This window comes from Candoia aspera, chromosome 1 (assembly GCF_035149785.1).
Source record: "Candoia aspera isolate rCanAsp1 chromosome 1, rCanAsp1.hap2, whole genome shotgun sequence".
NCBI classification, from domain to species: domain Eukaryota; kingdom Metazoa; phylum Chordata; class Lepidosauria; order Squamata; family Boidae; genus Candoia; species Candoia aspera.
The window spans coordinates 191,113,599-191,130,172 of NC_086153.1; the positions used below are offsets into that span (position 1 = coordinate 191,113,599).

At 40.4% G+C, this 16,574-nt stretch overlaps 1 protein-coding gene across 1 annotated transcript in view; it reads left to right on the top strand.

The window, feature by feature from the left end:
- The first annotated feature begins 367 nt into the window (after window positions 1-367).
- The window catches only part of CHN1 (chimerin 1), a 115,408-nt gene continuing 99,201 nt past the window's right edge, over window positions 368-16,574 (top strand). The window contains exon 1 of the mRNA XM_063318154.1: window positions 368-791. Coding sequence (XP_063174224.1) covers window positions 773-791 — 19 coding nt within the window. The 5' untranslated portion in view covers window positions 368-772. The remainder of the gene's footprint in view (window positions 792-16,574) is intronic.

The window sequence follows — 16,574 nt, forward strand, 5'->3', positions numbered from 1 at the left end:
CCCTAAATAAAAATGAAAGGAGGGGGAGGCAGTTTCCTATAGCCAGAGCTTGGAACTCTATCCTTCAATATCTGGAGGAAGTGTAGTGCAAGGAGCAGCGAGAAGCAGAGACCTCCTCCCCTCTCTTTGCATTCTTTCAATGATAAAAACAAAACCACTAGACTGCAGTCCCATGGAGAGGCCTTGACCCTGTCCATACGCTTCTGTCTTTCTTAGCTGACAGCGCCTGCCTCTCCGTGGGGTGATGGAAGGTTAGAGATGGAGGAAGGTGGTGGCCCATGAATCCCCGTTGCCATGGGAACCCATTCAGGGAACTGCAAGCCGCGAAGGCAGGAGGGAGGAGAAGCCGGTCATGTGGCGAAGCAAGATGGCTACCAGAGCTTGAAGGCTGCAGCCGGAGTGGGTGGGAGCAGCGCCGTCCGAAAGGGAGCGACGCGCCGCTCGGCGAGGCAACAGCTGTCTGCGGCTCCTGAAGTTTTCCCCTCCGGGCCTCCCGGGACCTGGCGCAACGTCTCCCGCCGCAACCATCCCCGGCATCCGAGCCGCTTTTCCCACACTCCCCTGGTCAGCAGCAAGGGGCTCGGGCGATTGCGGCGATAACTTTTAAGGCAGCGGCGGCTGCTGCTGCTGCTGCTGCTCTTTTGTTGCTTTGCTGCTGCTGTCACCCCGCCTCGGCGCGTGCCGCTGATGGGAGCGCCGCAGAGCTCCGGTCCGGCCGCCGGTCTGGCTCAGTAGCCCCCGACGCCATCCGGCGACTAGCGGAGCCGAGACGATGGCTCTCACCTTGTTTGGTGAGTACGAGCTTTCACCTCCCCTCCCTCCCTCCACCGGTAGACAAATAGAAAGGGAGGCGGCCCTGAAGGGATGGAAGCGGCTGGAGGGAGCGCTCGTCCTCTCTTTTGCTGAACGTTCCGGATTCACTTGGGTTGGCCATTAGCAAGATAAGACTCTTCCTTCTTTCTCACCCATTGTTTCTACTCCAGGCATTGCCTGTGGGTGTGTACTTGCTTCTTCAGTCGCTGTCAAGGTTTTGTGGTTGATTGGCATTTGCAGTATGAAGCCCTAGAGTTTTCAGACAAACTGTGTCATCTCTCTCATACAATCTATTCGCTCCACTCTGGCTTGTAGCTAAAATTGATGCTGGCATGTGGGCATCCATTCGCTCAAAGCAATATTGAAGCACCTCAGCTGGCTTAGTTCATTCTCTGCCTTGCTGGGAAGTCAAGGAGAAGTTGTTGTTCATGCAGCAAAAGGCTGGCTTTCTAAAAATTAATTAATTAATTAATTAATTAATTTTCTGTTTCTTCCAGAAGGAATGATAATAGATACAGTAAATGGCAAGTGAGGATGCAAACATTTGTGTATAATTTATTAAACAATTTATTAAAAAGCATCGCTCTCTCTCTAAAAACAAATGGTAAAAACACACTGTGAGTGTGTGTATGTGTGTGTATTTATGTATATATATACCGAGAGAGTGTGTGTGTTTACCATTTGTTTTTGATTATGTATGTTTTTAGCAGCAAGAACATGTTCCTGTAAATAAAATATTAATCTGGCCAAGTTTTATATATTGGCATATTAATTTATTTAAACTAATTATTAAGCTTAATTGCACACATTTCTAACTTAGTAATTAAAAAGCACTTGGTAACAGTAAAATAATCTTGACGCTATCATTTGAGGAAGCAGATTTCATTACATAAATATCTCATAGTAGTTCTTAACTTGGGGTTGTTTTCCACTGAGTTATTTTGCGTAGTTATAATTTATACCTAATGTCTTTCTACATAATGTTGTAGAGATAGTACTTCTCATATTTATAATTTTGATGTGATCAGTTTGATACCATAGTAATGAAGAATTTAGTAACAACTGAAGTGTTTTCTCATGCTTTTATCTTCAAACTCTAATTGCTCCGATAGTTTTTATATCTGTGCCTGTGCTCTTTACAAGAGTGTCTGGCTTTTTCATTTCACTGTTTACAGATAGTTTCCGGTAAGCATCTGAGGGATTCCGAATATAACCATAGAAATATATTTGGAAATTATCAAGATATTTGGAAATAATTTAGCCTAAGGCTAAGATGGTTATGTTGAATTTATTTCATCAACCTTGCATTGTGAATTGATCCTGCATATGTATAGATTAATGACTGTAGATGAGATTTCCTGTGACTGTAGTAGAAGTTCTGTGATAGGTTGATATAGCTAACACAGTAAAGATATTTGTGACACCTTTGTCACATTTTTTTTAATAGCGTAACATGTGGATCAGAGTCTATTTCATCTAACAGCTGGCAAAGACTACTTTTTTAGGACAAAGATGCAGTTGAGAAGGGAAGGAATAGAGGTGAGAGACAGCAAGAATTATTTATAGATAGTGATTATTAATAAAACAATGAAGGTGACTTCTTCCAATCTTGACATATCCATGCAATTTTCTTGGCAACAGTACAGAAGTGATTTGCCACTGTTGTCACCTGTTACGTTTTTTTACTTCCTGGTCTAACCTGCAGCCCTGGTATTCCCTGGTGGTTCTTACATCTAACCAGTACTAACCAGATCTCACCCTGCTTTCCTTCCAAGCACAGAAGAGTTCAGCCAGGTGCTGCTACCTGCTGAGGCAACAAAGTAGCATTGCTTTAGTAATGGTCACTACGGCACTATGTATTCTTCAAAAGATATGCTTTTGAATGTATGGGAGAGCATTCTGAAGAATTTAGACCACTCTAATGTTACTGTCTGTAGTTAATTCCCACTGTGACTTGTGACTTCACAAAAGCTTACGCATAGTAAATGTGGTAGTATGTTATGGTGCCACAATGTTATGCACTGTTATCTTTGCTGGAAGAGACTTCGTATGACTACTGGAAACTCTCATGGCAAGTGAAAGACCAATGGCTGATTTTCCCATTTTCTTCTCTTCTCCATGCCAGTCAGTGACTTCTTCTAGCCTGGTAAGACCTGACTGGCCATTCTGTCTTGTGAGTGGTGCAAGAAGACAGGGATTGTGATTCAAGCACCATGCCCAATTTCTAAATCTTGGTTAGTTCCCACCCGCTACACAAATGGGAAGAGCCAAGCAGAAGTGAACTGGATGAATATATCAACACATATCCAGGATTTTCTTGAATTCTAGCCCGAAAACTATATTCTCACAGAACCCCTGTTATTCTTTTAAATAGTAATCTGTTTAATAACTAATAAAACAAACCTTACATACTCCATCTTTGAGAGTCAGCCACAAAATCTTAATAATCTTCTGGGGCCTTATTATTTCTGGTCTCTATCTGTTCTTGAATTTACAATTGTGTTACTAGATAATCTGAAAAGTTTGCCACTGTTCTCTGCTGGGTATGTTACATCAAGCTCTGGGAGAGCAGTAAATATATTAAAAGAAGCAGTCACTAACAAAGTGTCAGCAAGATTTTTTTCAGGTGGCAAAAAGCAAAGCTGCAGTTTAGGTCTTACCAAATATGTCCAATAAATTACTAAAACACTACATAGGATTTTTGTCACGGAACATGACTGTGTTTCTGCTGTGCAATACGTTGCTCAAAAACTCATAAAAGAAAAAAATGGACAGATGTGGTGCAGCAGGCTCATTGTGCATGCAAACCAGAATAACGAAGTATTTTCATAAATTTTCTACCTTCAGATGGTTTGTCAGGAAAGGGTTCAGTGTTCTCAAAGAGGAATCCCAGAAACTTACACAGAACCAGGCCATTAGTCCATCGAACTTAGTATTGTTTACATTGACCTTCCCCTACCTGGAAATTTCAGGGTTAAACTTGGAACCTTCTACAGGTATAGCAGAGGTTACAGCACTGAGCTAGATCTCTTTGCTTCATTTTGAAAATATTGATGATATTCTATAGAGAGTCAGAGTCTGAGGGAATTTATTTTGTAGTGGGGATGGGGAGAAATGGATATACAGTAACTGGCTAGGTGGTGGAGTTCACTTTACTTTGATATTGTTAATCAAACACTTTTTTTCTATCAGCTAACAAAACACCAAGTTTATCTCACTTGGATTTTATGCTGCACAAATGCTCTCTGAACTGCATGCTTGTTTCTGGAAAGACAGATATTGTGTCTGAGCACATTTAATAAGGTCTGATAGCGTTATACAATAATGGCACCTCTGGTGACTGAGCAGCCTGAGCAATAGATCTACCAAGTTCTGACCTTGCGAAATTTCTATTTTCAATGTATAAACGTACCATCTAGATAATATCATCTGTGGCTATCATTCTAGGAATTGTTACTCTTAATACAGTGTCTGATATCAGTTACGAACTGGATGGCAGAAAACAAATACCAGATGAGAGAGGTGCTCTTGGTCAGTTAAAGGCAGGTCAAAGAATTGCTGGTTCTCTTGAATGCCATTTTGGAAGAAAAATTAAGATACAGATTTAATAATTAAATACCTATAGCTTTCTTCAAACATATACAGGTAGTCCTCAGCTTACATCCATTTGTTCAGTGACGGTTCAAAGTTATGGCAGTGCTGAAAAAAATGGACTTATGACCGGTCCTTGAAGTTCCGACCATCGCAGCACCCCCATAGTCACATGATTGCAATCTGGGTGTCAGGTGCCCGGCTTGCGATTATGACATTGCAGCTAGCTGTGGTCATGTGATCGCCATTTGTGACCTTCCCTGCTGGCTTCCCACAAACAAAGTGAATGGGGAAGCCAGCAGGGAAGGTTAAAGTCACTCCAGTAAGTCGCTCCCACCACTTTTTCTCCCAAGGAGCCTGCTACAAAGTATGAGATGTCAGGGATCTTGTACTCTGTAGCACCCCCCTGCCTGCCTGCCTACCCTCTGTAGTGTGTACCCACCTGCAGCAGCTCCCCTGCCCATGCACCGCCTCCCCCAGGCTCCCCCAACCCACGCGCAGCCTTCACTGGCTTGCCCACACTCTAGTGCCTGCCCGTGGCACCCCCCAACCCCCGCAGCACCCCCACACTCCTTGCCTGGGATCCAGTCTCTTCCCACTTAACGACCCAAGTGGTCCTGGAGTTACGATGGCAACTGAGACTGCCAGGATTGCTGTCGCTAAGTGATGTGGTCATGTGATGTCATGCTTTATGACTGCATCGCTTAGTGATGGCAATCCCAGTCCCAATTGCTGCCGTAGCCCAAGGACTACCTGTAATATCACAATCTAGCTTGCAGCCAATCCTTAGATTGTGCTCTTTGGGCAGTACACAGGTAATCCTGCCATATTCACAAAAGAGTTCCTTATAATACAAAAGAGAGTATTAATTTCTGAGCTGTCATATACCTTACTGCCTTTACGCCAAAGCTTGATCTAAGAGGCTGCATCGGAAGGAATCAGAAATGAATACTTGCAATCTTCCTTAACACTGTACATACCTAGACCAGAGAAGTCTCCATTCCTTAACAAATTTATTCTCCCCTACCACTCATGCACATTTTCCTGAGAAGACTCCCAACACAGGTTGAGACTGGATAACAGTAACAAAGTTGTCATGCAATATTCCTCCCTCCCCCCTATGTCATAACAATAATGGGTTATCTAAGGAAGCTGACAGGACTCATAGTTCTTTAGCTTCTGCCCTGCATTCTGCACCACTTATTATAACAGTGTTGTACTTTATCTTCATGCACTGGCAAGGCAGCTTTTAAATATAGAAAAAATTCTGATTTTTTATGATAAGATATTTTGGAATACAGTATTACAAAATTCCCACTTTGTTCCAACAATCACAGTTACATGAAAAACCCAGGTATCCTATTTGTTCTTTTATGAGGTATGACTATTCCCAGGGGAAGGTGTTTTTTTTTCTTCCACATACTGTACTGAGAGCTTTCTTCCTCAGTGTGTATTTCAGCTGTTTCTAGGATTGTTCATTGGCCAAGAGCACTGAAAAGAAGGAACAGATTTCCTTACAAAGTGAGCAAAGTAGTGGCTATACTTCTTGCATAACTGGGAAAAACATTTAGGAAATGCTATACTGTGCTGCATTAACTAAGCACTTTTCTACCTATATGATGCCATTTTTATTCCATTGCTTTATTAGGTACACAAAGTCATTTGTGAAAGGGAGAAGAAATGAACTGTGCAATTTTTTTAGAACTAATGATGCTTTATAATCCTATACAAATAAATCTAGCTGTAACAGAATTGGCAATACTTTATAGAAGGGCTTCAGAAGATGTCCTTCTGGTGTTCTTTAAAGCAGCCTACATTTTTCAGTTATCTACTGTATGTAAGCCTGAAAAAATAGTGTCTCTGCTTTAAGGAATCCACTCACTAAGGTTAATGTGACTTTTAAAGCCACAGTTATTTTTTCAGGCTGCCATAGAAGCTTGAAAAAAATAAGTTCACTTTAGTGAATAGCAGGTACTGTGCTCCAAAACACTTATGAACCAAATAGTGCAGAGTCTTACTTTATAGTACCACTGCAATATTAATTTTTTATACTGACACAAATGGATTTCTTATAAGATTTACTGGGTTCACATATTATACCAAGCCTTTATTATTTTTAAACCAGAGTCTCATCTGACTGGGTTCATATACCATGTTAAGCTACTAACTATGGTTCACAAACAGTGGCTAAACCCAGACTAAACCAGCCACATATGTGCAGTATGTGAAGCTAGTCATTCTTTTAGCTTTCCAAAGTCTCAGGGCAGTTGTACTATATAGATGTCATGAGTACTGATGGTGAGCAGGAGGGGGCCACTATCCAGGGGCAAAAACGCATGCGTAGTTTAGAGAGTTTGAGCTGTCACTCAAAGAGACACAGAACAGACCCGCCTTGACTTTGGGGGGTTTATCTGTCTGGGTTTTCCCACGCTTCTTCAGTTGGGTAGGATTTTCTGTCTACTATAGCAATAATAAAGCACTAGAGACTTCTTCCTTGTCTCGGTGTGGTTCTTGCTTAGTCAGGACAATAAGCAACTTAATATGTGAGAGAGCAAAATGGAATATAAATTCCTGGAATGCTAATTCCTCCATTCAAGTCCCTTCCCAACCTCTTTTGACTCTGTTTGAATGTAATAGCTTAGTTTTACAAAGCTGTCCTTTGTGCCTTGTCCTCTCTCCTTATCTGGAGTGGCCATAAGGCAAAGATGGGAAAGTTTGTTTCTGTGCAGGGTCTTCTAAACGTGCTAATCTTTGTTATTGTTATGTTAGCTTCAACTTTGTTTTGATATTGGCTTCTGTCATATGATAGGTAAGACTAATTGATTGCTCTGTGTCCAGATACCATGACAAGCTGTAGTTGATCGAAACAGCCTTTCTCAACCTTTTGACCCTGGAGGAACCCTTGAAATATTTTTCAGGCCTTGGGGAACCCCTGCACATTCAGGCTCAAATATAGGTCAGAAGTTACAAAATTATATTCATTTCATGTGTAGGGCTGTCTATATGCATTAACGGTGTTCTTAAACTAAAAATAAAGAATGAAACTTACCTCTTTAATGTGAAGTTGCCCAAATCTGAAAAAAAAATTAAATCATGATCTCCCAGGGAAACCCTAGTGACCTCTCGCAGAACCCTGGGGTTCCATGGAACCCTAGCTGAGAAACCCTGCTCTAGAATATAAGTGAAAGTCTCCTTCTAACTGTTCAGGAGAGAAAGAGAGGGAGCACATGGATCTAAGCTTTGTTTTGGGTTATAGTTCTCCTGCTACATTTTGATTTTGTATTGTGTCCCCCTAGTTTATGGTCATCTTACAGCCCATAAGTTATGGCCAACTGACCAGAGTTGCTGGGTGTTGAGCAGCATATAAATTATTGTTGGTCGCACAGTCAGCCAAACATTTAGACTGGATTTGGCATTTTTGTCCACCTTCTGAGTCCTTCCCAAAGACCTGGGATAGGCAGATGTTGTTGTTTAATAATATTAACGGTATTGTTGCAGGATGTAAGCTGTTCCAAGTAAAGCAGCCTTTTGCAATTGACTGATGGTGATTTTCTCAGTGCCGACGGTGTTAAAGTGGTGCTCCAGATGTTTTGGAATTGCACTCAGGGTGCCTATTATTATTGGTACTATCTTTGTTTTCTTTTGCCACAGTCATTTGACTTCTATTTGTAGGTCTTTATATTTTGTGATTTTCTCCAGTTCTTCCTCTTCTGCTGTCTCCAGGTATTGCAATATCCACTATCCAGACTTTTTTGTCTTTCTTATCAACAGTTGTTAAGTCTGGGGTGTTGTGTGACAGATGCTTGGGTGTTTGAATTCTAAAACCCCAGAGCACTTTGGCTTCTTCATTTTCTATTACTTTTGTCTATTTTGTTGTCCCACCAGTTCTTGCTTGCTGGCAAGTGGTATTTCTTGCAGATATTCCAATGCGCCATTGCTGCTACTTTATCATGCCGTTGTTTGTAATCAGTCTGTGTGATCTTCTTGCAACAGATAACTAGGTGGTCCACTGTTTCTTCAGCTTCTTTGCAGAGGCAGCATTTGCTGTCTGTTGCTGTCTTCTCAGTTCTGGTTTTCTCTGCATTTGTTCTTGTTCCGGCTTGGTCTTGTGCTGCCAGAATTAGCCCCTCTGTTTCTTTCTTTAACTTTCCTGCTCTTAGCCATTGCCAGGTCTTCTTGTTATCTGCTTTGCTTGCTAGTTTTTCATATACATTTTATTTATTTATTTATCTATCTATCTATCAATCATATTTTTATCACCGCTCATCTCCCTCACATGGGGGACCCTTAATTTTGCATTAGGTTGCTGAGTATTTATTTTTCAATAGATTGAAAAACAGGAATGAGTACCAAAAAGCAAGATTGGCAGTTACTGTCTAAAATTCAGTGATAGAAATGTTGTGCCTATGTTCTGTATGCTGTACTTAATCCCATTATTTTTCAAGGATGCAACTTTTTTCCTGAGGGTAGTGTTTTTTTGTTTTTTTTTAAGGAATAAAAATAATGGTATTGGTGCTTCTTTTCATCAGAATCACAGGACTAGGAATTTTATTAGGACTAACAAGTTTCAGAAACTTATAAGTTAAGGGCATTTGCTGACAACCTGGTGGTAGTTTTAGAGGATCTATTAGAGGGAGTAGAAGCATTAATGGGAAAATTAAAGAACTTTGGTAGCAGGCTTTAAGATTAATAATCAGAAGACAAAGATGTTAACAAAAATATGAAAGTAGAAGATCAAATACAACTGATGGAGAAAACTGGTTTTAAGATTGAGAAAAAAGTAAAATATTTGGGATTATTATGACAAATATCAATTGTATGTTATTTCAAAATAATCATCTTAAGATATGGAATGAAATTAAGAAGGACATGTTAAGATGGGAGACATTAAAGGGAGGGAGAATGGGGAGAATTTGGGGAGAATTTCTATGATAAAAATGAATGTTTTCCCTAGAATGATGTGTTTGTTATAAACAATACCTATTTTGACAACTGATATACCATTCAAACAATGGCAAAAAGATATATCTAAAGTTGTATGGCAAGGGAAAAAAACGTGCGTTAAATACAAAGTGCTACAAGATGCAAAGGAAGGGGGAGGATTGGGTTTACCAGATTTGAAATTGTATTTTGCAGCTTGTTGTTTGGTCTGGATGAAAGAGTGGATGTTGCTGAGAAACAAAAGGCTTTTAGAGTTAGAAGAGCACAACCTCTGATTTGGATGGCATGGAATTTATGGTACAATAAAGTTAAAGTTAATGTAGATTTTAAAAACCATTTGATTAGACATGCCATATTGAGAAAATGGAATAGACATAAACCCAGGCTGTGCCCGAAAACACTTCTGGGATCTCAGTACAAGAAACATTTTATAGAAGAGAAACAACAGGCAAAGACAAATGATTAACGTACCAGGAATTATTGGAGGATCACCAAGGGGAATATAAAATTAAATCAAGAGAGCAACTAATGGCAGAAAGATATAGTTGTCAATGGTTTCCCCATTTACAGTTATCAGAAAGATTTAAAATGGATAAAAAGACTTATGGTATGGAGCAAAGACAGACAGAATTTGAAGTGCAATTGTATACCAATGATGAACATGTAATTGCTAAAATGTATAGACTTTTGCTGAAATTTGAAATGGAAGAACAGGTTAAAGAATGTATGATAAAGTAGACTATGAATTTTGGTTCTTAGGTGCACCCAACTAATAATATGGTGGCAGATCCTTTATCAAGCCACTGCCCAGGGACAACTCCTGCAGATGAAGAGCAGCATTGGGACTCAAAGCGTGAACCAATGTGCAGTGGTGCAACCTGTTACAATGTACAGTTTGGTGCATGGAGCAGTTGAGAAGAGGAACGTTGGATACATCTCTCCATCCACCAGATTGTTTCTTCAGTGGTGCAGAGTAGTGGGGGGAATCCCCTGATGTCCCACTTTCCTTTTTTTTTTTGTTATAATTTTTATTAAAGAATTTTTTAACCAGATAAAAACCATACAAAATTTAGGGAAGAAATAAAGAAAATAAAGAAAAATAGTAAGTAAGGAAATAAGAAAAAGAAAGTGGAAAGAAAATAGAAAGAAATGTTTATAAAGAAGCGGCTTCTGATCTTAACAATGATTATAAATGCATTTATATGTTGTCCTCCCTAAGATTACATCATAATTTCCCTCTTTCCAAAATTTCCCTTTCTAATTGTCAAACCCATAAATCACAAGTTCTCTTCAGCAAAAAGTCCATAAGGGGTTTCCAATCACTAATAAATGAGGTTATTGTTCTTTATGATGTCCCACTTTCCATCTCTGTTCTCCTGTTGTATATACAAAAAAAGAATGAAAGCTGGAATAGCCAAAGGCCCTTTCAGGAGTGTCTATGCTAATAGTAGTGTTTCCAGCAACTCTGGAAAATTCTGTGCCTTTTGATATAAAGAAATACAGATAATGTAAATTCTTGCCTGTTGATACTGCTTTTACCTACTTTTTGTCCCATTTTGCCAGTTAACTGTTTCTGATGTTTGCTGATGTTTAAGAGTAGCTGTACTGAGTGATGTATGTGCTTGTTCTGATCTGGATATAGGGACTGACTGGGTGTGTGCTAGGTGCAAACTGAACTGGAAATTACCCACAGTAATTTTCCAACCCTTGGAATTTCAAAAAAACAAAATGGACCTGTTAGCTGGTAAATTGGTTTCAGCAGATAAAATGATTTGGGGACCTGAAGGCTGAAGTTCACATGTGACGATGAACAATTTCAGAAAGAACTGATCAATTTCCGCCTTGCAAAAGTAGTAAATACAGCTGCTGAGGTCAGGATAGTATGGCACTGAGAACATTGAAGGTTTTGCTAACCTGCCTTCTTGCCAGCAATTTACCTCTCAGAATTAATCTTCCCATGATACTACTTTTTCCTCATACAAATTTTGATGCTTTGAATGAATCTACTGTGAGAGGAAAAGGGAGGCTTGAGGGGTAGGAGGGAAGCAGCAGGTGTGAGAAGAGTTCATGACCCTGATGTCTCTTTTGCTGTTTAAAAATGGATCGTGACCTTGTACATGAAAAGGCAGATCTAAATTTAAAGAGACAAGACTGTTCCATTATAGTTCTTATTTACTCTGATTATATAAACTTTACAAAATAGTTCTTTACAAAGTGGTAGGACTTGTGAAGACCACAGAGAAATTTATTTGTTTGTTTTTTTGTTTGTTTGTTTGTTTGTTTATTCATTCATTCATTCATTCATTCAAATTTCTATCACTGCCCATCTCCCCCCAAAAAGGGAGACTCTGGATATAGGGACTGACCCCTATATCCAGAGTCCCCCTGATCCTCTGGAGATATTCCTGACCCCCTTGATCCATGGGCTTACTCTTTCCTTCCCTTGGGAGCAGCTGGGGAAAATCAGCTGCATCAATTACAGGACTGGTATAGCAAGTAGATCTGAATCAGGCCCATCTCAAGGAAAGGGATGGGTTTTAACTCGAAGCTTACAAAAGTCCATGCTGCTGTTGTAGAACATCTATCCATATCTAAAAAGAAACTCTACCAAATAGAATCCCACTCCAGAGCAACAGCATCTTAACCTGCCCCAACCAGTAATCACTATGAAGGTGTTATGATAACACTCTTTGATTCAGTAAGGCTTATCCAGTTCATCCAGCAATCATCTTGAGCCACTGGAAGCATATCTTTAGCACAGTGGCTGATGGGATCCCAATTCAAGATTTCAGGATTTTACTGTTCACCTATTTAACAGGTTAATGGCTGAGAACTTCTGCAGCAGCAAGGAGACCTAAAGGAAAGGTATGGCCAGTTGGGAAATTAGACAAGGAGTAAGGCGAAGATGGAGGCAAAAGTTATACATCCCATGGTCCCTTAGAGAATTATGAGGGGGAGAGTGGAATTCAGCCTCAGCCGGTTGAAAGCAAATGCCTGGCCAGAAATTATTCATGGTGAGCAGGCAGGCTTCTCTAGAATATGGAAGGTATTGGCTCCCTCCAGGCATTTTCTGTAAATGCAGGGAGAGATTCCCAACAACCCTGCCGAGAAAATTCTCACTGACTGTTCTTTCTGAGGAAAAACGAGAGAGAAAATTCTGGAGAGTGATCTTCCCTGTGGTTATCCTGGAGATGGGTTTGTGGGTTTGGATAACTGTCTGAGCTAGAGACACTATGGCAATGCAACCTGGAGGCTTCATATTCATCTCTGCCTGTAATTGACTGGGGTTGGAGGAGGTGATAAGGAACAGTAAAGTAAAACAGATTTGCTCTGTTTTTCATCCTGTATATTTCATGTTTTTTTTGGAAGAATTCCATCTGTAAAACAGCACAAGTCAGTAATTTAGTAATGTAACTGAATAAGAAAGTTCAATAAACATAGAAATATTCTTACCTGTCTCTGCATGGAGCTAATGGAGCCAAGAGATTTCAGTTTACCTCTCCCAGATTATTGTAGTTTATCTTCATTATCTGATCTGTCCTAGAAGCTCAACTGAAGCCTTTAATGCTCTGCACTTTAGATTAATCCATGAGCCCCAGGTGCTATATCTGCTTCTTTAAAATAGGGAACATGCAGTATGGAATCCTACAGATGTTTTGGATTGTATGTCCAGTGATCTCTGCCTCTTGGCAATGTTGTTCATAGCTGCTAGGAGCTGTACTCCAAAATATCTGGAGACCATTGAGTTACCTACTGCTGAGAATGGAGGACATGTTCTCTACAGGCATCTCAAATACTCCATGTTATTTCTGGTCACTGCTTGTTGGAAACACATTCTGAAATCATAAAAGTTTTTGTTATTTCCAAAGGAATATTCTTTAGTTACTTCTCTACCTTGGGATGTCTCTAATTGGAATTTATTTCTACAAGTCATAATTCTAATCAAACGAAATCTTAAAACTGAAAAAAGTTTGTTCTGAAGAGTTTGCAGTGTTTCATATTTTGAGGGATTTTCCTGAGAAGTGCAGTAAAGAAGCAAAGGATTAGATTTTTTGTCTTCCATGCTTTTTGGGGTTCTCCAAGAACTCTTTTGTTCACACTTTTGATGCTTAGGTGGGGAAATTCCAAAGATCCAGGATTTTCCATCCCTTAAGCCATCACCATCCAGTTGTGTATAACAAAATACCTTCCGTTCTTCCATGTAAGAATCTGCACAGTGAAATGAAATGGTACTAAATATTCTTGTAGCAAGACAGGCATTGCCTTCTTAATGATTCCCTCCCCACCATAGGAATTAAGGAGCTACTTATTGGTTTCTTACAGGCCACTGGAGGGGAGGAAAATCTATCATCTGCTTCTGGCAGGAAGAAACCTCAAGTGCTGCTTGCCTTTGGCCCCTGTGGATTGTTTTGCTCAAAGGCCATGATGCCCACTGTTGTTCTTACTGTGAGAATTTCTTTATTACCTTATCTAATTGAACATTTTATCTGCTCACATTTGTTCCTAGTGTGAAGGGGAAAGGTGTCCTCTAGCAGGACACAGGATGCACAGTACATTTGAAATAACAGGAGCCTGATGCTTGCTTTTCCCAAGGAAAAGCAACTTACAGAAATATGTCAAGTAGAAAAGCAGAAAAAGCAGTTTGTCCCTGTTGTTTCCTCATTCGGTAACATCTCTAGGAAAAATAGCTTTGGAAATGTGAATCTCTAACTTGTGTGACCCTTGATCCTTGGCCAACAGTGAAACATAGTTTGGACTCTGCCCTGCCAACCTGGTCTTGCTATGTGTATACTTTGACAGAAGTTTCTGATACAGCCTTCCATGACCTGATGCTCTGCATAGGCTGGCTAGAGAACTATGGATATTGTAGTTCAGCATGTAAGCCAGCATTTCCCTTTATCCTACCTTACACAAGACAGCAGGGAAACCCTGCTCTCTGGACCAATTCTACAATTTCTCTCTATTTCACAGTTAAGTTTTGATTTGGGGTATATGGCTTTTTAAAAAGTATGTGTGTTTGTGTGGCATATTTCCCTTTTTGCCTTCCACAAATAGGTCATCAGAAAATAAAAGTGTCTGTATTTTTCAAATTTCCTTTAGCAAGTGGAAGAAATAAAATAAATTTGACTATAGAAAAAACATTTGGCACCTCTCCATATGGTGAATTATGTTGGTGATAATACCAACAGTGCATCTAACATCATGGAAGCACCACAAAAGTAAAGAATAGCCTATGTAATCATTGTTGTTGTTTATTCGTTTAGTCGCTTCCGACTCTTCGTGACTTCATGGACTAGCCCACGCCAGAGCTTCCTGTCGATCGTCAACACCCCCAGCTCCCCCAGGGACAAGTCCGTCACCTCTAGAATATCATCCATCCACCTTGCCCTTGGTCGGCCCCTCTTCCTTTTGCCCTCCACTCTCCCTAGCATCAGCATCTTCTCCAGGGTGTCCTGTCTTCTCATTATGTGGCCAAAGTATTTCAGTTTGGCCTTTAATATTGTTCCCTCAAGTGAGCAGTCTGGCTTTATTTCCTGGAGGATGGACTGGTTTGATCTTCTTGCAGTCCAAGGCACTCTCAGAATTTTCCTCCAACACCACAGTTCAAAAGCATCGATCTTCCTTCACTCACCCTTCCTTATGGTCCAGCTCTCACAGCCATATGTTACTACGGGGAACACCATTGCTTTAACTATGCGGACCTTTGTTGTCAGTGTGATGTCTCTGCTCTTAACTATTTTATCGAGATTTGTCATTGTTCTTCTCCCAAGGATTAAGCGTCTTCTGATTTCCTGACTGCATTCAGCATCTGCAGTAATCTTTGCACCTAGGAATACAAAGTTTTTCACTGCTTCTAATTTTCTCCCTCTATTTGCCAGTTATCAATCAAGCTGGTTGCCATAATCTTGGTTTTTTGAGGTTTAGCTACAAGCCAGCTTTTGCACTTTCTTCTTTCACCTTCATCATAAGGCTCCTCAGTTCCTCTTCACTTTCAACCATCAAAGTGGTATCATCTGCATATCTGAGATTGTTAATGTTTCTTCCAGCGATTTTAACTCCAGCCTTGGATTCCTCAAGCCCAGCATGTCGCGTGATGTGTTCTGCATACAAGTTGAATAGGTAGGGTGAGAGCATACAGCCCTGCCGTACTCCTTTCCCAATCTTAAACCAGTCCGTTGTTCCATGGTCTGTTCTTACTGTCGCTACCTGGTCGTTATACAGATTCTTCAGGAGGCATACAAGATGACTTGGTATCCCCATACCACTAAGAACTTGCCACAATTTGTTATGGTCCACACAGTCAAAGGCTTTAGAATAGTCAATAAAACAGAAATAGATGTTTTTCTGAAACTCCCTGGCTTTTTCCATTATCCAGTGGATATTGGCAATTTGGTCTCTAGTTCCTCTGCCTTTTCTAAACCCAGCTTGTACATCTGGCAATTCTCGCTCCATGAACTGCTGAAGTCTACCTTGCAGGATCTTGAGCATTACCTTACTGGCATGTGAAATGAGTGCCACTGTTCGATAGTTTGAACATTCTTTAGTGTTGCCCTTTTTTGGTATGGGGATATAAGTTGATTTTTTCCAATCTGATGGCCATTCTTGTGTTTTCCAAATTTGCTGGCATATAGCATGCATTACTTTGACAGCACCATCTTGCAAGATTTTGAACAGTTCAGCTGGGATGCCGTCGTCTCCTGCTGCCTTGTTATTAGCAATGCTTCTTAAGGCCCACTCAACCTCACTCTTCAGGATGTCTGGCTCTAGCTCACTGACCACACTGTCAAAGCTATCCCCAATATTGTTATCCTTCCTATACAGGTCTTCTGTATATTCTTGCCACCTTTTCTTGATCTCTTCTTCTTCTGTTAGGTCCTTGCCATCTTTGTTTTTGATCATACCCATTTTGGCCTGGAATTTACCTCCAATGTTTCTAATTTTCTGGAAGAGGTCTCTTGTCCTTCCTATTCTATTGTCTTCTTCCACTTCCGCGCATTGCTTGTTTAAAAATAATTCCTTATCTCTTCTGGCTAACCTCTGGAATTTTGCATTTAATTGGGCATATCTCCCCCTATCACTGTTGCCTTTTGCTTTCCTTCTTTCTTGGGCTACTTCTAGTGTCTCAGCAGACAGCCATTTTGCCTTCTTAGGTTTCTCTTTCTTTGGGATGTATTTTGTTGCCGCCTCCTGAACAATGCTGCGAACTTCTGTCCAGAGTTGTTCCAGGA